Here is a 22,889-nt window from a genome sequence, read left to right as displayed (position 1 = left end):
AGACATGAAAGAGTGGTTAACATAAGAATGGACTGGGTTGAGAAGGATGTATAAAACCACCATTCTAAAATTCTAGAAATCAGTCATTTATTACATGAAATATAATTGATTATTTGAAATAAAATAGAACTGAATGGTTGAATAGAAGAATGAACAAGACCAGTTGTAGAGAGAATTAGTGAATTTTCTGTTTTCCTGACTGAACCTTAGACAAAGGCCCTAGGAATTTCCAGTAAACTGATTAAAATATAGGTGTTACTTGCCAGCCCCTTACATCAGAGCCCTCCTAATTACCTGTTGTTCTTCTAAAGCTCTCTTGTTTCTAATTGTTTTCCTGACCTTAACCACCCATCCTGTGCTTCATTGCAGCATTTGTGATTGAGTCACTGTATTTGCCTCAATTTTTGTCATTCCACTCCGACACTTGTAACTTAATCATAGCTCCAAAAGTCGTCATCTTTGGGTTAGGATATCTGATTAATTTTTACCAGTTTATATCATTTTCATTGATCTTATTGCTTTGTCAATCACTCTGAGCCACTGTCATCCCCAGAATTCTTTAGATTTTTTACAGATAACAAATTTACCCTTTGTAGCTTCTTGTCACCAAAGAAGAGTCAGTAGAAAAACACCACAGTAGAGAATGAGTGCAGTACATGCAAACAACAAACCTGAATAGACAAAAACATACAAAAAGATGGCCAGTGAGATAAAGAATTAGGGATTTGCCAATTAAATCAATGAAATACATTTCTGTATCTTTTGAATTGGTAAAATACATATCCACGGTAGGAGAGGCACCAAATAACGGATCACTCTAGTGCTGGTTCAATGGCCGGCTGAACAGATTGGTGATGAGTGCAGAGTGGTTACATGTGGGCCTAACAGAATGACTCCCTCTAACCACTACTGCCCTAGCTACTACTGATACAAAGACTCTAGCCTGCTAGTGTGTCTATTCTGATTATACATTTGGAGATCAATGAGGCTACAGACTTCATGGGCCTCCTTCGGCCTCATCTTTGAGGCTGGACTTCCCTATAACCCCCCATTTTGCAAACTTCATTTTAAAATTATTCATCTGAGTTTTACCATGATGCAGTGCCCAAAGGTACAAAATCTTTGGGATTCGAACAAATGAGAAATGTGGAATACCATCTGCTGTGCCGGTTTTCAGTGTATTGTGTCTCAGCTTCAGATTCAGCTTTGTGATATTGAATCTGAACACTGTCAACATTTCTTCTTTGCTAACTGGCTAAATGTCAAGCTTCATCAGTAGAGGACATTGGGGCGACTGCATAGTGTCAGGGGGACCCATCCCTTTAAAGGCCTCATCTTTCTTTATTATTCAGTAATTTTTGTGACTCTTGTTGGATTTTAAGAACATGTAAAGAATGTATTTCAAAATCCTAAAGATATACTAAACAGTATAAGAAAACTAGTAGTATATTCGTATTACTTATCCTTTAATAAACATTGCATTCTATATGAAATATGGAAATTAAAACTCTTGGTTACATAGTTCCTGACATAGATGGACCCAGCTTCCTACATTATTATCAATCATTTGATTTTTGTCTTCGACTTCTATGGTGCTTATGTAATTCTGGTTGTAAGCAATATATTTGAAATAAACAATACTAGCACAGAGATTATAAAGATGAAAAAAGTTACATCAGTTCTGTCATTTTGTGTAACCACTTGGGAGTTTTGTGTTTAAATTTTTTGGACTTCTTAGACATTTCAGAGCCGCTAGAATCAATCTTGAAGAAACGGATAGTATTGCAATTTTTGGAATTTATAATGGGATTTTTGTGACTGCTGAATGTGTCTTTATGTTTACATCTTTTCCTAACTATAAGTATTACATTGCTTTATGAGAAACTTTTCAAAATTAAAAGGAATGAGAATTCCTGATCATCTATGATTGGACATAGGTTTATGTATTTGGCTGTATGGTCTAAGGATTGCAAAGATCAATTTTGACAAAGTCATCATTTGCAGAAGTTACTGCATTAAGAGAAGTAGATTGGAATTCAGCTTGGGTAGTACACGCAGAGCTTCATTATGCCTCAGGCTAATGTGTATGTGTACGGTTTCGCTCCTTCTCTGCCCCCCCCCACCTCACTATTTTTTCAAAAAGAAATTAATGTAATTAAAGAACATTAATGCATTACTTTTTTCTTCTTTGTACTTTACTATTTATTTTTTACTTTTTAGTGAGATGATTATATATTCTAAGTTTAATAAAAGAAAATATTCATTGTTTCCTTTCTGGATATTATTATTATAATTAGTTTCATCAGTGATTATTGCTAAAAGTAATTTTGTTGTATAGAGGAATGCTATAAAAATCTCCTCCATATAATCAAAAGTGCTAAGAATGCCTCATTTCCATCCAACTGTTTAAATATATCTCCTGTCACGCAGAAGAGCTGCTCTTAACTTGGTTTGCTTTTTCTTTTTGTGGTTTACTTTGTAAGTTGTGTTCTGAGTCTAAAGGCTCTATTACCAATATTTAAAGGCAAGCACTGGAGACCTTTTTGCTATTTCAAATGCTTTCTTATGCATGTACTTTAAAAATTGTTGCACAAAATATTTGGCTCTTTATGTCATCTGCAATTTGCTTTTCTATGTGATGTGAGAAAAGAATCAATAAAAAGGTTATGTAAGTTTCTGTTTTGATATCCTCAGTATCCAATGTATTAAAGGAGTTGGAAATATCTGACTTGAGAGGGTAAGGCCAAAAAATGGGAGATTATTGTAGGAGGAGGGGAATCTTCTAACATTATAATCCAGAGGAATTGGACTAAATCTTGCTGGGCCCCACCTATCATTTCTATTCTTTTATTTCGTGTCTTACTATCCAGTTATAAAGGTTGTTCAATAAAGTGAGAACAGGAATTCAGACATAGCCAAGGCTTTGTGTGGAAAATATCTTTTGTCCTTTCAACAAAAGATTTTACTGGTTGCATAGTTTTAGGTAAGAAGCCAGTTAGAACCATTCAGAATTCCTGTAACAAAGGAAATTTACAGGAAAGAATATTTTGTATATCGAGAGGATTGTGAACTATAAACTCAAAGGACTTGTCTAAACACTGTGCTAAGGCTCTTGACCAAACTTTAACTTCTCTTCCATCTGTACTTAGGTCATGGCTTGTGTCCTTAAAGATGGCCCCACCTCCTGTGTTGAGTCCTTGCTCAAGAAAATGTGATCCTGCCAAACAACAAAACATACATTGTCTAACTCACTTAGCCAAACCATTTTCAGTAATTTTCCACTTACTCCTTTCTGTAATTTTCCATTTCCACATAGCCCCCTAGTCCCTTTTTTTTTTTTTTTAGGGTTTTTTTTAATTATGTTAATCACCATACATTACATTATTAGTTTTTGATGTAGTGTTCCATGATTCATTGTTTGTGCATAACACCCAGTGCTCCATGCAGAACGTGCCCTCCTCAATACCCATCACCAGGCTAACCCATCCTCCCACCCCCCTCCCCTCTAGAACCCTCAGGTTTGTTTTTCAGAGTCCATAGTCTCTCATGGTTCGTCTCCCCCTCTGATTCCCCCCCTTCATTCTTCCCCTCCTGCTATCTTCTTTTTTTTTAACATATAATGTATTATTTGCTTCAGAGGTACAGATCTGTGATTCAACAGTCTTGCACACTTCACAGTGCTCACCATAGCCCATACCCTCCCCAATGTCTATCACCCAGCCACCCCATCCCTCCCACCCCCACCACTAGCAGCAATGTCCACAATAGCCAAACTGTGGAAAGAGCCAAGATGTCCATCGACAGATGAATGGATAAAGTAGATGTGGTATATATCTACAATGGAATATTATGCAGCCATCAAAAAGAATGAAATCTTGGGGCACCTGGGTGGCTCAGTCGTTAAGCGTCTGCCTTCGGCTCAGGTCATGATCCCAGGGTCCTGGGATCGAGCCCCGCATCGGGCTCCGTGCTCGGCGGGAAGCCTGCTTCTCTCTCTCCCACTCCCCCTGCTTGTGTTCCCTCTCTCACTGTGTCTCTCTGTCAAATAAATAAATAAAATCTTAAAAAAAAAAAAAATCTTGCCATTTGCAACAATGTGGATGGAACTGGAGGGTATTATGCTGAGCGAAATAAGTCAATCAGAGAAAGACATGTATCATATGACCCTAGTCCCTTTTTTATTCCTTTCTCTTTTTACTTGTGTATAGTTCTTTTTTGTTCCCAGTTGCTCTCCCTTTAAAAACCATCAGTCACCTTTGTCTTAGTTGGAGTTAAAAGTTTATACTGGAATCTCTCTTCCCTACTACAGTAGTATGAATAACATCTGTCTTGCCACCTTTAACAAGTATTCAGCTGTGTTTTTCTTTGTCAGGGGCACATGTATTCTATTTGATTTTATTTATACAGCAGATATTTCTGAAAATGCATGGTAAAAATAATCAGGCTTCTTAAGTCACAGACTAAAACGCTAGTGAGTCTTTTTTTCAGTTATGAGATTATATATGTCCATATTAAAGTAGAATTATTTGAGGATTTTTAAAATGAGAATTGCGAATGGAATATAATCCATCTTTATAGGTAGCATGTCTCTTTGGTTTGATGAACAGAATTGAATAATGACAAGAACATTGAGGGAAGTAGATGTCAAAAAATACATAGGATCATTTACCCCTTAGGGTAGAATGGATTAACTAATACAATATATTTAACCAAGAGTAAAATATTTGGGTGAGGCACAAGTCTTATAAAATGTGGAGGAGAATCTGTCACAACTTGATCCACAGTGGTTGAATTAAATGGAGTGATCTTACTTATGCTTGCTAGCTTACTTGCCTACTATGTCTCAAAAGTCTATTCCCTTTTTTTCTTTTCTTTCTTAAACTTTTTTTTTTTTAAGATTTTATTTATATATTTGACAGAGAGAGAGACACAGCGAGAGAGGGAACACAAGCAGGGGGAGTGGGAGAGGGAGAAGCAGGCTACCCAGAGAGCGGGGAACCCGATGTGGGGCTCCATCCCAGGACCCCGGGGTCATGATCTGAGCCTAAGGCAGACGCTTAATGACTGAGCCACTCTGGTGCCCCATTCTTAAACTTTTGACAACAAAACAAGCAACATTTTATGACAAGGAAAGTAACAATTGCTACAGAGGCCAGTAGGAACCCAATCACATCCAAAGAGTGGTACTGGAACTAGGTGAGGTTGTAAGAAGCTGGGCGTAGGTACTTGGCTCCTTTATGATGAATGACAAACTCAGTCCAGAAGACTGCGCCATCCAGAGGCTTTATAAGCTGATCATGATGAATGGTTGATAACCACATAACATTTTCTTTATAGCCGAAAGAAAATCAAATGATTTACAGAACAAAGTAGAAAAGATAAGTGAAATTTTCATGCGGATGGTAAAAATGAGTGCCACATAACACTGGAAGAATATTTTTTTTTTTTAGAGGCAATTATAGAGATCTTTATGGGCTGGAATTTGTTGAATGTCTAGGATTTCAAACTGAAGAAAAAAAAGTTGGGAGATGACAAGTATTTCTAGCTTAGAAAGTGGAATGAGTTAAGTCCCTAAGGCCAAAAAAAAAAAATTACATGATTTTGACATGCAAATTTTGAATTATCCAGTAAGGAATTGTTAATAGATCTGGTAAGCAAGTTTCAAAATACTATCATAATCCAGAGATAGGAGACAAAATCCATGTGAGGTTCAGGGACATGTCTGGGCAGAGCTGATCAAGAGCTGGTATTGACTTGATAACAGTGAATTAGTGGTTGTAAGTGTGGAATGGATTGTGTTGGTTTGAGTCTTGACTCTGACACTTTGCTTTTTTATCATTTCTGTTTCTCAGTTTTTCATTTTTGAATGGATAGGCATAGTACCTTTCTTAATCTGATGATTTTGAGGAATAATGTATTGATTCTTGGAGATGTCCTTATCATTTAGAGACTCCATTTGTATTTGGTATTGTGGTTTTTCTTGTTAGTATTGTCATTTTAGAATATGGAGAGTGCTCAACGTTTCTCTTGCAGGCATTGCCAGTTGCATTTGTTTCTACTGTTGAAATGATTATGGACTAACGGAAAGAAGAAGGATTAATAAAGAGGGCTTACAAACTTTAGGTCACAACGTGCTATGGCACTGTAGCAATAACCATGGAGGTAACTTCTGTCTGTCCTGTGAAAACCACAGTGAGAGCACCACAGGGTTTTTGAGAGGAGAGAAGTAATCCTGAAACATATCTGTAATACAGTAGGGAACAACTATAATGAAGTTACTTAATCCGTACAAAGAACTTAGTACAGTGTGTACCAGTATCATAAACATTCAATACATATCTGCTAATAAATTTTCTTCATTTTTGGGGTACAGCTTTACCTTATTAAGAATTAAAAAATGTAAAAAGACATCAATTTTAGAAAGATACACTTTTACATAAAACTGCCAGGTCAAAGATATCCTTAAAAAAAAAACAGAAACAAAAATGTGCTTCCCATGGTGTTTACTTAGGATGAGTAATAGTTGGGCTAAATTAAAATTAAACAACATTACTTTTAAAATGCAGATGTCCCCTGTGATATTATAACCAAACATTCACAAAATTTTATTTTTAAAGTCCTGAAAAAAAAGGGGAAACATATACTTAATTATGATATTAGTAATAATAGGAAGAGTATACCAATTAATGTATATACTGAAATAATTTGGAAACCAAATATTTCTGGTCCAGAAAATTTGGCTTTTAAACAGGAATATTCTAGGGGCACCTGGGTGGCTCAGTCGTTAAGCATCTGCCTTCGGCTCAGGTCATGATCCCAGGGTCCTGGAATTGAGCCCTGCATCGGGCTCCCTGCTCAGTGGGAAGCCTGCTTCTCTCCCATTCCCCCTGCTTGTGTTCCCTCTCTCACTGTGCTTCTCTCTGTCAAATAAATAAAATCTTAAAAAAAAATAAAAGGAATATTCCAATAGATCTCTTCCAAATCAATTACTTTTTGATTTTATCGTTCTATCAAAACAAAAACAAGCATAACCAAAATTACTAAGAATATAACTGCATTTATAAGTAGTATTCACAAAGTTTTAATTGGATAAATTTGAAAGTTGTAGTTATTTATCGTTTATCAGTGATGGGATCAAAATATTAGCATAGAAAATTTTGGAAGTGTTTAATGGGAATTTGAGATTATTAACATCATGCTGGTTTACAGAAATTAAACCATTTTAGAAGAGTTTAAAACAGTTGGTGAGTTACGCTGAAAGTCGTAATTGTGCAGATTAGTACTGTTGTAGCATTCATGGTTCCCTCCTTCAACCTCATTCTCAATGCTTCCTCTTAGTCTTTCTGTTAACCATTTTGGGGATTCTTTTTATTGATTAATGTCAAAAGTTTCTTTACTATCCTTAAACGTCTTACAAACTTTTTCCCTAAAACTACCAAAAAAAAACTTACTCTGACACAATGGATTATTGATGGTGGTCTTCAAAGCATTGAGCAAATCTTAGTCATAATTGTTTTCCTATTTGGACTCATTGCTTCCTGCCTGGCTTTCATATGAGCATCTCTCTAGAAATAGTATCTAGTAAAAAAAAAAAAAAAAATTGTACTCATGAAGGATCATTAATGACAGTCTTCAATGCACTGAGCAAATCTGTACTTGACACTGTGTTCAAGTTCAAACTAATAGCTGCTCCCTTGGCCTTCATGTGAGCAATGTTATCAGGTTGATCCGCAAACAAAGGAATGCCCACCATGGGGATCCCGTGGTGGATCGCCTCATAGATGCCATTGGCTCCACCATGAGTTACAAAGGCTTTGGTTTTTGGATGACCTAGGATTGAGTGAATTTCACTAAAATTATTATATCTTTAAAATGAGAAATGAACATTGTAATGCACTGAATCTAGAGGCAGTGTTTTTCTTTTTTTAGATAACATTATTATACATGTGAAAGTGCATTTAAATTACTTTCAGAACTCAGAGCAAGAAGCGTGTAAGTCTTCTAGAGAGGTAGATGAAAATTACATTAAAGAAGTGGTGTGTTTGACTTCAAAAATGAATACAAGATTGGCAGGCGAACAAATTGAAAGAACATTTTGGATAAAAAGAAACAGCATGTGGGGCGCCTGGGTGGCTCAGTCCGTTAATTATCTGCCTTCAGCTCAGGTCATGATCCTGGGGTCCTGGGATCCAGCCCCACATTGGGTTCTCTGCTCAGCGGGGAGCCTGCTTCTCCCTCCCCCACTCCCCCTGCTTGTGTTCCCTCTCTCACTTTGCCTCTCTCTGTCAAATAAATAAATAAAATCTTAAAAAAAAAAAAGAACGTGCAAAAAGAGGAGGGCATGTTAGAAACATTCTCTTAAAGAAATAGTGAAGTCATTGAGTCTGATACATAGGGTGTGTCAGGGTTGCAGGAAGAGTGATGGTGGTGGCACTGGAACCAGAGGAAGGAGAAGCTACATTTAATCATAAAATGTGTTATTAATGAAAAATACTGTAGATTTTTTTCCTATAGAAAATGGAGAACTGCTGGCAATAGAAGAGCTATTCTTTTTCAATAGCATTTGAAGTACCTCTGCAAGTAGGAGAAAGGTATAAGGAGAGAATTCAAAGAGAGCAACAATTTAGGTTGTTATTGAAAAATTCACCTGTGAGAAGTAATTATACCTGAAATAAAGGTATTTTGATTCTGGCCATAAGGAATGTGACTGTATGTAATAAAATGCTAACTTTTATATTTTTTCCTAGGACTAGAAATAATACAAATAACTTGTTTTATTTTTTAGTATTTCAATAGTAAATGCTCAATAAATTCGTTTTTTGTTGAGCTATCACTCTGCTCAGCTGTTACCAGCTGTTACTCATGTTTGCAGTATTTGTTCTCCGGAGTCATACCAAGAAGGTCATTTTGGGGGATCCACTTATACAGCTGAGTATTGGGTCCTAAGGTTTGTGGTTTCTTGCCATCAAATCTCCATAGAACCTGTTGGGGTAAAGAAAATACCTATTCTATGAGTTGAACTTCAAAGTTTTACAGCATATTAGAATTCTAGAGAGATCTAAAGACATCTAGTTAAATGCCTTCCATATGACAGCTGAGGAAATGAGGACAAGAGGTGTTAGGTAATGAGAACCAATAAAACACTGATGTAATAGAAATGCTCGTATAACATGTACCTATTTTTTTATGTTCAGATATGGAATAAAGTCATGGCATTTCACACATCATGGCATGGACAAATCATAGTGGCATAGATTATCAATAACAAATTCATATATTTAAGAAATTGTTAGGCAATCATGATTCTAGTACAGAAAACAGTGACAAATTAATCTATACATTTATTTTGCTATATATACTAACTCTTGTTTTCTAAACTTAAATACTAACCTGTATTTCTTTTTAATTGTCACAGAGGGAATTTACTTATATCCACCTGTTTCTCAAGTTCTTATATTGAGAAGTATTTGTTTCTCCTTACAATTTATTAATTCTGCTTAGGAAGTAAGTGTAACTTCTTTTAGATTATAAATTGTTAAGCAATACCTCCAAGAAAAATTTCAGTTGATAATTTTTGACATGGACCCGGAGTATTACCACTATTGCTAGGTTTGGAAATTCTTTTGATTTAGAAAGAGCTTGTTGATAATTTACAAATTACATGGATGTTGAAAAAATTCCAAAATCGGAATGCTAAAATTTATTCAGCTGACTTTTAACACTTCAAAAAAGGCATATAGCATTGCCTATGCCAGTACCAAAATCTGGTGTCGACTTTGGAATTCCCAAGCAATCCCCATAAACTGGATTACGATTTATTAGTGTTTAACTTCTATTTGTTATGTGAATATAAAGTAACTTTAGATTCTCAGCAAAAAATTAACATAGGTGATTAGGTGAAGATTCTATCAGAAAGGAAAAGTTATTTATATATTAGTAAAAACTAATATATTTTATGGAGGAGGCATCTGAGCCCTTTTCATGCCAGTCTTCTTTCTGCCTGACCCCTTTTTTCCCTTATTCCTCAATCAGGAGCAGTAATCTGATTGATTAGAAGCAGAGTCCATTTGCGGCCAGGGCTCACCTCAAGGACAGAACCCATCTCCACCCTTTATCTTTTACCTTCCCATTTCAGACTTTGGTAGGGCCCATTCAACTGGGGCAGACCGATTTTTCTTTCTCTAAAGCATTGTAGCTTGCTTGGACACCCGGACACAGCTTGGTGAGCTCTGGCTATCCTTTCTCTGAATAGCACCCTGAAAAGCACACTGAATAGGCCTATCCGAAGTTTAGGGGAAATAAAAGAGGCCAGGATTACATGGAAAGTGCAAAAACTGCATGATGCATTCAAATTTTTATCAGTATTGCTTAACATTGTGCTGGTACAGCTACTATTAAAGTTTAACTTTTTCCTGGTAACATCTATAGTGTGTACAGTGCCCTTCATCGAAAAGGAACAAATGACAAAGCAAAATTTGGAGATTTTTGTACCTGTCCACAGTACCATTATAAATTACCAAAATTTCATACTGCACCTCATATGTGTGTGTGTGTGTGTGTATGTGTGTATGTATATATATATATATATCTCACAGTTTTAATGTCAAAAGTTATCGTCAATGAAGTACACCCTCTGTACTACTACAGCATCTGCCATGTATATTTTGGTTTTTAAACTGATATCTGAGATAAATTGTAGATGTAATAATTTACCTTTCTTACAGGAAATGTTTGTAATCAAAACTTTTAGAGAGTTTGACCATTAAGTAGCTGTTCACTAAAAGGTATTTTATCTACCTTTTGTGGTATTTGGCAAGAGCTGATGCAATCACATTGGCTCTTTCTTCCGTCATGTTACTGACCATTGACCCCAGAGTGAAAACCACAGTACCATTTTCTCCAGAGCTCTGGGCAAACTCTTCCGTTTCCAGTGAAGAAAGAATTTGCTCCATCACAAAAGAGGAACAGCGAAGCAAGCACTGTTGAAAGGATTACTATAAACAAATAGAGAAAATCAGATATAATCAGGAATTAAAGTAGCATCTGTTTTTTTTTAAATCGTAAAATATATATAAATTTTACCATCTTAATTGTACCTAAGTGTACTCAGTAAGTGTGTTGTGCAATCAATCTTCAGAACTTTTTTATCTTCTAAAACTGGAAGTCTATACCTATTAAAAGAACTCTATTTCCCTTTTTCTCAGCCCTTGGCAATCCTCATTCTACTTTCTCTTTCTATGAATTTGATAAGTCTAGATACCTCATGTAAGTTGAATTGTATAGTGTTTGTCTTTTTGTGACTGACTCATTTCACTCAAAACAACTTTGTCCATGTTGTGACAGATGTTGAATTTCTTTCCTTGTAAAGGCTGAGAAATATTCCATTGTATTTACCACATTTTGTTTATTAATCTGTTGATGGCCACTTGGGTTGCCTTGGCCTCTTGGCACTTAATAGTGCTGCTGTGAACATGGGTCTGCAAATATCTCATCTGGATCCTGATTTCAATTCTTTTGGATATATACTCAGAAGTGGAATGGGGGGATCATGTGGTAATTCTGTTTTAATTTTTTGAGGAAACTCCTTATTGTTTTCAATAGAGGCTGTTTTATTAACAGACCTAATCCCTCAGGTCCTTGGGAAAGAAATGTGTGCATGAGGTCAGTTCCTTCTATTATGTGTATTTGTGCAAATGAGTGTGTGTGTAGGCAAGAAATGAAATAGAGCCTGTGCACAATAGTGAGGGGGGAGATACTTTTAGACAATAATAGACAGTATACCCAGACTCTATCAATAATATCAATAATGTTATTAATTATGATGGTAGATTCTTGGAAGTAGGCCACACAGCAGGATCTTAAGTTAACTTTAATTCTTTATTATTATAGTTCTACTAAATCATTTGTTTTTATTCCAGACAGGTTTTCTGCAGTATTAAATAAGTCATTAGTATTTCATTTCCCTGACTATGAGCACTAAGAAAATGTTACTTATGATTAAGATAACTTTATAACATTAACTCAGGCCTATAATCCTTTATGCCTTACCTTAAACTTTGTCAAAATTTCCCAAACTCTCTCCCTAAATTACTAATTGCTGACATTGAGGAGTGTCGTATTATAGTTTGGAATTTCTATGAAACCATCCTACAAGTCTTCTTTATAACCCAGAAATATATTGTGTAGTTACCTTTTTTGAGTAACAGTATTGTGGGTTTGTTTACATATGACACCCTTTGCCCTGAAATCATACTGTAAAATTGATGTCTCATTAGAATGTGCTTTGTGTGACTGGCAGTGAGGGGCGGGGCCCTAGTCATCACCACAGTGAGGGTCCCAGGGAGCGCTTGCACCACAGCAGAGCTGTGATCACCCTCCTGAGTAGCTCAGTTCAGACTAGATAAAGCTCCTGGTGAAGATGTGTTTGCCTGGAATTGTTTCAGAGTTATTTTGTCTTGTCCCTGATCCATGCCAATTAAAAAAAATATATGTATTACTTTCTATGCTAGAATAACTCCACATTGTTCAGTGTACTCTCCTTCCAAAGGGGGGAAAATGTAGGTTCCTGGATACCTGATTAAAACTATATGCTTATCCTTTCTCCCTCCCTTGCCTTGCCTTGCCTTGCCTGTGCCTTTTTGCCTTTTTGCCTTTACGTTTTTGCCTTGCCTTGCCTTCCCATCCTCCATCCTCCATCGTCTCTTTTTTTCTCTCTGGAACATAATGATCTAGCTTTCCAATATAAAAGCTATACTTTCTCATCCTAATCATTGTCATAAAACTTTTCAAAATCATTTTTACAGAGAAAGGAAACAGTTTTCAAACTTCAGTAGTCTTGTATACTGTATTTTGTAGAGCAGCCTTCAAAAGTATAATTCCACCCTGAATGCATTAATTTTAATATACTGAATTTTCCTATGACTCACATGGTGCATCCTGGTATAGTGTGTGTGATTCCAGTGACTTGTAGCAACAGTTAAGATTACCTATTTTCAGTGTTTTGTTTCATTGGCCTAAAGCTTCTTCATCCATGCTGTGGAAGATAGTTCCCTATAGTATTATACTAATAGATTTTCTGCAGATTAATCACTGATGTGGACTGGTTGTTCTCATTCCCTGACATCCTTATGACAATAAGCTTATTGCAAGAAAATTTGCAAAAGTATAAAAAATTGCAAAAGAAATAAGATTTACTCATGCTGTCTACCTGGGGATATATGCCTGGTTTAGAATTTGCTTTCTTTTTTTTTAATTGAAAAATATATATAACATTGTGCAACTTAAGGTGTACAACATGTTGACCTCATACATTTATATATTGTAATATGATTTTCATCGTAATTATAGCATCTCTATCATGTCACATAATTATTTCTTTTTTGTGGTTAGGGTAATTAAGATCTAGTCTCTTAGCAAGTTTGAGGATTCTAATACATTATTTTTGTATTCACTATACTGTGCATCAGCTCCCTAAGACTTATTACTGCTAGTTGCAAGTTTGTACCCTTAAACAGTATGTCTCCTATTACCCCACTTGCCAGGATGGTTAGCTCCTGATAACCGCCATAACCATTCATGATTCCACATATAAGTGATATCATATAGTATTTATTTTTCTCTCTTTTTGAAAAGATAAAGTTGACAAACCTTTTAGATAGACTAAGAAAAAAACTCAAAATTAGAAATATGAGAGGAGACGTTATAATTGGTAATAACAGAAATGCATAGGATCATAAAAGACTACTATGAACAATTATATGCCAACAGGTTAGATAACCTAGAAGAAATGGATAAATTACTAGAAAAACACAACCTACCAAGACTGAATAATGGAGAAGTAGACATTTGAACAAACCAATATTGAATAAAGAGATTGAATCAGTAATCAAAAACCTCCCAACACAGAAATTCCCCAGGAACAGACCACTTCACTGGTGAATTCTACCCAACATATAAAGAAAAATTAATGCTAGTCCTTCTCAAATTCTTCCAAAAACTTGAAGAGGAGGGAGCACTTCCAAAATCCTTCTCCAAGGCCAGCATTACCCTGATACTAAAGCCAAATAAGGACACAAGAAAGAAAACTATAAATCAATATCCCTGATCAATATAGATACAAAAATTCTCAACAAAATATTAGCAAACTGAATTCAAGACCATACTAAAAGGATTATACACCATAACCAGGTGGGATTTATCCCTGGGATACAAGGATGGTTCAACATGGAAATCAACACAGTGATACATCACATTAGTAGAATGAAAGACAAAAATAACATGATCCTCTCAATAGAGGCAAAAAAGGGTTTGACAGAATACAGCATCTTTTCATTATAAAAACCCTCAACATATTGGGTATAGAAAGAACACACCTCAACATAATAAAGGTTATATATGGCAAACCCACAAGTAACATTATATTAAATGGTGAAAAATTGGAAGCTTTTCCTCTAAGATCAGGAAGAAGATAAATATGCCACTCCTGACACTCTTATTCAATATAGTACTAGAAGTCCTAACTAGAGCAAGTAGGCAAGATAAGAAATAAAAGGCATCCAATTGGAAAAGAGTAAGATTGTGTTTATTTGCAGATGATATGATTTTGTATATAGAAAATTCCAAAAACTCACCCAAAGAAACTGTTGGAACTAATCAACTAATTTAGTAAAGTTGCAGATATAAAATTGACATACAGAAATCAGGTGCACTTTTACACACCAATAATGAAACATCTGGAAAATAAATGCTGTGCTATTCACAAGAGCATCAAAAACAAATATCTAGGTGTAAATTTAACCAAAGGAAAAAAAATAAATTTAACCAAAGAAGTGAAAGGTCTGTACAAAAAAACTACGAGACATTGTGGGGAAAAAATAGAAGACACAAGTGGAAAGATATCCCATGTTCATGGATGCAAAGAAAATATTGCTAAAATGTCCACACTACCTAAAGCCATCCATAGATTCAGTGCAATCCCTATCAAAATGTCAATGACAGGAGCACCTGGGGGGCTCAGTCAGTTAAGGGTCTGACTCTTGATTTTGGCTTGGGTCATGATCTCAGGGTCTTGAGATGGAGCCCTGTTTTGGGTTCTGTGCTGAGCTTGGAGCCTGCTTAAGACTCTTTCTTTCCCTCTCCCTCTGCCTCTTCCCCCCTCCCCCGCCCCCAACTCATGCTCTCTCTCTCTCAAAAAAATGAATAAAAAATAAATCAATGACATTCATCACAGAAATAGAACAATCCTAAAACTGGCATGAAACCACAAAAGACTGCAAATAGGCAATGCAACCCTCAGAAAGAAGAACAAAACCAAAGTCTCCATACTCCCTGATTTCAAAGTGTATTACAAAGCTATAGTAACTAAAACAATATTGGACCTACATAAAAACAGACACATAGACCAGTAGAACAGAATACAAGAGTCCAGGGGCACCTGGGTGGCTCGGTTGAAACAGCTGGCTCTTGATTTTGACTCAAGTCATGATCTCAGGGTCCTGGGATCAAGCCCTGTGTCAGGCTCCGTGCTCAGCAAGGAGTCTGCTGGAGGATTCTCTCTCCCTCTGCCTCTCCCCACAGAGTGTGTGTGTGTTCTCTCTCTCTCTCAAAAAAAAACCCACCCCCCCCCCCCCCAAAAACCAAAAACCAATAGTCCAGAATCAAACTCTGCATATATGTTCAACTAATATTCAGCAAGGGAGCCAAGAATACCCAATGGGGAAAGGATGATCTCTTCAGTGAATGGTGTTAGGAAAACCGCATATACGTGCAGAAAAATGAAATTGGACCCCTGTTTTACACCACTCACAAAAATTAACCTGAATATATCAGAGACTTAAACATAAGATCTGATACCATAACACTCCTAAAAGGAAACATTGGGAAGAAATTCTTTGACATTGGTCTTGACAGTGATTTTTTGGGACCTGAGACCAAAACCACAAACAACAAAAGCAAAACCAAAAAGTGGGACTACATCAAACTTAATAGATTTCACACAGCAAAAGAGACAACAAAATGAAAAAGCAACCTACAGAATGGAAGACAATTTTTGCAAACCATACATTGGATAAGGGGGCTAATATAAAAAATATATAAGGAACTCCTACAACCCAATTACAAAAAATGAACAATCTGATTAAAGAATGGGCAGAGGAACTACATAGACATTTTTTCAAAGAAGACATTCAAATGGCCAACAGGTACATGAAAAGATGCTCAACATCACTAATCATTAGGGAAATTTGAATCAAAACCACAATGATATATTCACCTCATGCCTGTTAGAATGGCTATTATTAGGAAGCGATAAGTGTTGGCGAGGATGTGGAGAAAAGGGTATCCTTGTACACCGTATATGGGAGTGTAAATTGATACAGCCACTAATGATAAACAATATGGAGATTCCACAAAAACTAAAAATAGATCTACCCTATAACCCAGCAATTCCACTTCTGAGTATATACTCAAAGAAAAACAGGATATTGACAAGATATATGCACTCCCATGTTTGTTGATTATTTACAACAACCAGTGGAAACAACTTAAGTGCCATTTGTGACCATATTGATGGATCTTGAGGACATTATGCTAAAATTTGTATGTTTTCATTCTAATCTTTATTCATATAATTAAATCTACATTATGAGGAATTTGCAAACTGTTTTCCAAAGTGGCTGTACCATTTTTAATTCCCAGAAGCAATATATAAGGATTTTAATTTCCCCATATTCTTGCCAACACTAGTTATTATTTGTCTTTTTGTTTACAGCTATGCTACTGGGCATGAGGTTGTATCTTATTGTGGTTTTGACTCTATTTCCCTGATGCCTAATGATGTTGAGCATCTTTTTCATGTGCTTATTGGCTATTTGTGTATCTTCCATGTAGAAATTTCTTTTAGATATTTTGCTCATTTTTTATTGGATGATTTGTCTTATTATTGAGTTGTAGGAGTTCTTTATGTGTTTTCAGTACAAGCTCATTATCAGACATGATTTGCAAATATATTCTCCAATTCTGTGGATTGGTTTTTGGTTTTGTTTTTGTTTTTTTTTACTTTCTTGGTGGTATCCGTTGAAGCACAAAGTTTTAATTTTGATGAAGTCCCACTAATATAAATTTAATTTGGTTGCTTGTGCTCTTAGTGTTATACCTAAGAAACCATTGTTAAATCCAAGGTTACAAATATTGCCCCCATGTTTTCTATTATGAGCTTTTAAAATTGATTATTCCATCTTACATTAGATTTTTGATCCATTTTGAGTTAATTTTTGTATATGGTTTGAGGTGGGGGGTCCAATTTCATTCTTTTACATGTGGATAATTAATTTTCCCTGAAGAATTTATTCTGGATTGTAAAATCAATTCCAAAGATCTATGTCTATCCCTTTGCCTATAACACACTCTTGAGTGCTGTAGATTGGTAGCTGGCTTTGAAATCAGGAAGTGACTTAGATCTTTTTTAATTTCCTTTCACAATACTTTAGAGTTTTCAACAGTATGAGTTTTGAATTTCTTTTGTTAAATTTATTTGTATTTTATTCTTGTGGATGGTATTGTAAATGGAATTGTTTTCTTAATTTTATTTTGGAGTGGTCATTACAAATGTTAGAAATGCAGTTGATTTCTGTATATTGATCTTGTAATCTGAAAACTTGCTTAGTTTGTGTTTTGATCTAATATTATTTTAGTGGCACGCTTTAGATTTTCTCTACATAAGATCATGTCATCTGCCAATAGGGATAAATTTGTTTCTTCATTTCAAATTAGGATTTATTTTATTTCACATTCTTGTCTAATGTCTTAGCTTAGTACCTACATAACACATTGAACAGAAGTGAAGAAAGTGGCTTTTCTTGTCTTTTTCCTTATCTATGAAAGAAAGCATTTAAGTCTTTCACCATTAACGCTGGCATGGGTGTTTTGTAGGTGCTTTTTTTCAGTTTGAGGAAGTTCAATTCTATTCCTAGTTTACTGAGTATTCTTATCATGAAGGTTGTTGGAGCTCATGAAATAACAATGAATTTGTTTTTATTTATTAAGATGATCATGCAATTTTGTCTTTTATTTTTTGGTTTCAGTATCTTGTTTTACTTAGTATCATGTGTTTTCTCTTCTGTATTTTTTGGAAGATTTTTAAAAAAAAATGATATTAATTTTTCTTTAAATTCTTGGTAGAATCCATCTGGACCTGGGATTTCCTTTGTGATAGTTTTTTGATTACTAATTCAGTCCCTCTTTCTGTTGTTATGGGTCTATTCAGATTTTCTGTTCTACTTGAGTTATTTCATAGTTCATGTTTTTCTAGTGATTTGTCCATTTCACCTAGTTATCTCATTTGTTGGCATACGGTTTGTATTAGTATTCTCTTATGATCCTTTTTATTTGCCTAAGGTTGGTAGTAATATCTCCAATCTCATTTCTTACTTTAGAAATGTGAGTCTTCTCTTTTTTTTGGGTGTCCATCCAGCTAAAAGTTTATTAATTTTGTTGATATTTGGAAAGAACCAAATTTTGGTTCTGTTCTTTTGCTTTATTGTTATTCTGTATTTTTTGGTATTCCAACTCTAATCTTTGTTATTTTCTTTCTTCTACTAGCTTTGAGTTTTGTTTGCTCTTTTTTTTTCTAGTTTCTGTGTTTTAAAAATCTGTTTTCCAGTTTTACTGAGATATATTAGCATATAACACTGTAAGGTATACCACTTAATAATTTGGTATATGTATTGTGAGTTGATTACTATAAATTCAGTTAACATCCATCACCTCATATAGGTATAATTTTTTTCTTGTGATGGGAACTTTTAAGATCTACTCTCTTAACTACTTTCAAATATACAATACAATATCATTAACTATAGTCAACATGCTGTATATTACATCCCCAGATCTTATTTATGTTATAACTAAAAGTTTGTACTTTTTGACCACCTTCACGCATTTCCCCCAAACTCCAGCTTTGACAACCACCAGTCTGTTCTCCATTGCTAGGAGTTCAGTTTTTTAAATTTTTTTAAATTTCACATATAAAAGAGATCATACAGTATTTGTCTTCTCTGTCTGATTTATTTCACTTAGCATGATGCCCTCAAAGTCCATTCATGTTGTCACAAATGGCAGGATTTCTTTCTTTTTTATGATTGTATAATATTTCTAGATACATATATACACCATTTTTTTTATCCATTCGTCATTGATGGACACTTAGAATGTTCCTATGTTATGGCTATTGTAAATAATGCCAAAATAAACATGGGAGTGCAGATACCTTTTTGAGATAGTGATTTCATTTCTTTGAGTAGCTGGGTCATATGATAGTTCTATTTTTAATATTTTAAGGAACCTCCATAGTGTTTTCCATGGTGGTTGCACCAAGTTACATTCCCACCAAAAGTGTACAAGGGTTTCCTTTTCTTCACATCCTTGCCAACACTCACACATATATGGTCTCTTGTCTTTTTGATAACAGCCATTCTAATAGGTGTGAGGTGATATCTCATTATTTTGTTTTGCAATTCCCTGATAATTACTGATGTGGAGCATCTTTTCATGTACCTGTTGGCCATTTGTATGTCTTCCTTGGAAAAATGTCTATTCAGTTCTTCTACCCATTATTTTAATTGGATTGTTTGTTATTTTGCTATTAAGTTACATGAGTTCTTTATATATTTTGGATATTAACCCCTTATCAGAAATATAATTTGTAAATATTTTCTCCCATTCTGTAAATTACCTTTTCTTTTTCTTGATGGTTTCCTTTTCTGTGCAGAAGCCTTTTATTTTGGTGTTGTCCCACTGGTTTATTTTGCTTTTGTTGCCTTTGTTTTATGTGTTATATCCAAAAAATTATTGCCATGATCAATGTCAAGGAGCTTAATCCCCTATGTTTTCCTCCTTGAAGTTTTATAGTTTCAGGTCTCACATTTAAGTTTTCAATCCATTTTGGGTTAATTCTTGTTTTGTATGTGGCTGTCCAGTTTCCCCAACCACATTTATTGAAGAGAGTGTCCTTTCCCTATTGCGTATTCTTGCCTCCTTTGTCTTAATTGACCATATATGTGTGAGTTTATTTCTGGGCTCTCTCTCCTATTCCATTGATCTATGTGTCTGTTTTTATGCCAGTATTATACTTTTTTGATCCCTGTAGCTTTGTAATATGATTTCAAATCAGAAAGTGTGATGCCTCTAGCTTTGTACTTGTTTTTCAAGATTGCTTTCACTGTTTGGGATCTTTTGTGGTTTCATACAACTTTTGGGATTGTTTGTTCTATTTCTGTGAGAAATACTATTGGAATTTTGATAGAGATTGCATTGAATCTATAGATTGCTTTGGGTAGTGTGGGCATTTTAACAATATTAATTCTTCCAATACATGAGCATGAACTATCTTTCCACTTATTTGAATTTTCTTCAATTTCTTCCATCAGTCTCTTTAGTTTTCAGTGTATAGATTTCTCACCTCCCTAGTTAAATGTATTTAAGTATTTTAAGATTTTTATTTATTTATATGAGAGACAGTGAGTGCAAGCAGGGGAGGGACAGGGACAAGAAAACTTCACACTGAGTGGGGAGCTTGATGAGGGGCTTGATCTCACGACCCTGAGATCATGACCTGAGCTGAAATCAAGAGTTAGATGCTTAACTGACTGAGCCACCCAGGTGCCCCAGTATTTTATTCTTCTTGATGCAATTACAGATGGGGTTGCTTTCTTAATTTCTCTCCCCCTTTGTTTTGGTAGTTTTATGGTTTTACTAACACAAATACAACAGGCACATAAGCTGTCTATTCACTTTCTCCACTGTGCATTCTGGCATTGGGATTGATGACTCTGATGGCCAGCTGGGCTGCTTTTTCTGCAATGACTTTGTGGTTCTTGGAGGACACGTTGTGAGCAATCTCTGCACATCAGCAGCACTTCAAGCTCCTTGATGTCGTGAAATAGGAACTTCCAGAAGCCACTGGGCAGCATGTGCTTTGTTTTCTTGTGGCTCCCATAACTAATGTTGGGCATCAAAATCTGGTCCCTGAATATTCTGTGTACCCTATTGTCAGTGCCTCTGGGTTTCTGCTGGTTGTGTTTTATTTTGCCATATCGGTCTGACTGGTGCCAGCTGAACTTCTTGGTCCTCTTTTTAATGATCTTGGGCTTTACCAGAGGTCTGAGGGCAGCCATGATGCTGAGTAGGAGATGGCTGCTGCCTTCTCAGGCAGCACTGAGAAAGAGAGCTTAATTTCTCCTTCAGATAGTTGATGTTAGTGTATAGAAATGCAACTGATTTTTGTGTATTGATTTTGTATACTACAACTTTACTGACTTCCTTTATTTCTTCTAGTAGTTTTTTTTTTTTTTTGGTTTATGCAACTTTATTGAAGAAAAATCAATTACTAGCAGAGTTGATCACTCATCCATTGACAACTTGTACCATTTATTCAGTGCTATATTAAACAGTGTATTGAAAGACAGATTAACTAATAGCTCCAAACCTCCTAACAATTTAAATGAGGATTACAAAATGTTTGAGACCCTAGTTTTGAATACAAAGGGTGTTTGACTTCCAATTTCCATTCTCTGTAGAGCAAGAACAGGTCATTCCATTATTGATATGCATAAAATACATCACATTTTCTGTTTTGCTGATGCTATAAATGCAATACCAATTTTCCAGCCACATCAGTTATGAGCATAAAGTATATCATGTTAACCTTGAATGAGTAACAGTGGAAGGCTTAAAAAAGACTGGGTGCTAGAATAATGCTGCTTCCTTTGATGTGACAACTGAGCATCCATCTCCCTCCCCCTCAGATGATTTCTTCAGCATGTTAGAGCACTGAGGAATGGTTTTGCTCTCATAACCAAGTAAGAGTGAAGGCATTGGCCACATAATAAACATGCTCCATTTTTTTTAAAAATTCTGAATCTTGGGCAACTGTTCTCTTGTAACTATTTTACAGTTTCTAAAATCAATTATTATTGAAAGCTGGAAGAACTTAAGTCTTCTCAAATAAGCATGTGAATGAATGGAGGGAGGTAAACAAAAAATAAAATAAAAAAAGATGAGGTCTGATACGGGAGCAGCTGGATAAGAACATAAAAAAAGGAACAGTAATTTAAAGTTTATTCCAGCTATAATGCAGGTTATTTGACTTTAAGGTAGCATGACATGACATAGTTCTGAGTCCATTCCCAAGATATTCCGTTGTACTTATCTCTGCCTGTTTTATAGATCTATGCGATCTCTGGTACTAGGGGGTCATCTGGGTTTGGATCACATAGCAATGAAAAAATGGATAAAAGAACTTTAGAAATAGTTAAAGCAGGAGACCATTGTGATCTTAGACTATCAAGACAAATGCTGCCATTACTGTTAATATTTGGATGATAAACTCTTGTTGTAAATGCAACCTTAGATGGTTTGAAGGTATAATCTATAGGAAAATGAATTGTCAAAAAGAATACACTGCCTTGATATGAGCTATCATTAAGTCCCATAATTGTTGCTTGCCAATGAAACATGCAATCCCCAACTAGACCTGCAGAACATTGTGCTGGTGAGTCATGGGCCAAATCACTAAGTTCCTTATTAATCCGTTTCACTGCCATAGTCTGTGCTTTTTGGCTGGCTCCTCACTGGCTCAGTGTGTACTCAAAGGTCCAGCCAAAACTCTTGATTATCCGGGGCAGCAGGAAAGGATTGTCTCTTCATCTCACACCGGCTCTGACAGACACAGGCGCAGAGAGGCTTGGGCCTCCCTCAAGATGTAACCTTGGCCTCCTCTCCCTGGGGAAGCTGGTACCTCCCCCATAAGGGCTCACACTCCGGACATAGCCCTCATAGTTGGTTTTCACTCTTTTTGTTTTGTTTTTGGGTTTTTTTTTTTTGGTGGAGTCTTT

The 22,889-nt window shown here is 35.6% G+C and overlaps 2 protein-coding genes and 1 pseudogene across 2 annotated transcripts; all 3 read right to left on the bottom strand.

Annotated features, from left to right (window-relative positions):
• Nucleotides 1-5,057: 5,057 nt before the first annotated feature.
• Nucleotides 5,058-13,577, bottom strand: LOC110591360 (UDP-glucuronosyltransferase 2B10-like). The gene is given in 5 exon segments (XM_021702275.2): nucleotides 5,058-5,337; nucleotides 7,611-7,830; nucleotides 8,895-8,994; nucleotides 10,809-10,979; nucleotides 13,530-13,577. Coding segments are annotated over 5 exon segments (819 nt in total).
• Nucleotides 13,578-20,779: 7,202 nt separating this feature from the next.
• LOC123324048 lies at nucleotides 20,780-21,170 on the bottom strand (annotated as a pseudogene).
• Nucleotides 21,171-22,223: 1,053 nt separating this feature from the next.
• LOC110591466 (ubiquitin-conjugating enzyme E2 D3-like) lies at nucleotides 22,224-22,598 on the bottom strand. Its single transcript, XM_044912713.1, has one exon. It carries the CDS (start codon nucleotides 22,596-22,598, stop codon nucleotides 22,224-22,226), a length of 375 nt encoding a protein of 124 aa, XP_044768648.1.
• Nucleotides 22,599-22,889: the final 291 nt, after the last annotated feature.

The sequence above is a fragment of the Neomonachus schauinslandi genome, chromosome 2, assembly GCF_002201575.2.
Source record: "Neomonachus schauinslandi chromosome 2, ASM220157v2, whole genome shotgun sequence".
Classification (NCBI taxonomy): domain Eukaryota; kingdom Metazoa; phylum Chordata; class Mammalia; order Carnivora; family Phocidae; genus Neomonachus; species Neomonachus schauinslandi.
The sequence above is the reverse complement of the archived record's forward strand: the minus strand, read 5'-3'. Positions and strand labels throughout refer to the sequence as shown.

Coding starts and splice junctions, on each gene's coding strand:
- LOC110591466 (XM_044912713.1), bottom strand. CDS start 22,598: ATGGCAGTGAAACGGATTAATAAGGAACTTAGTGATTTGGCCCATGAC.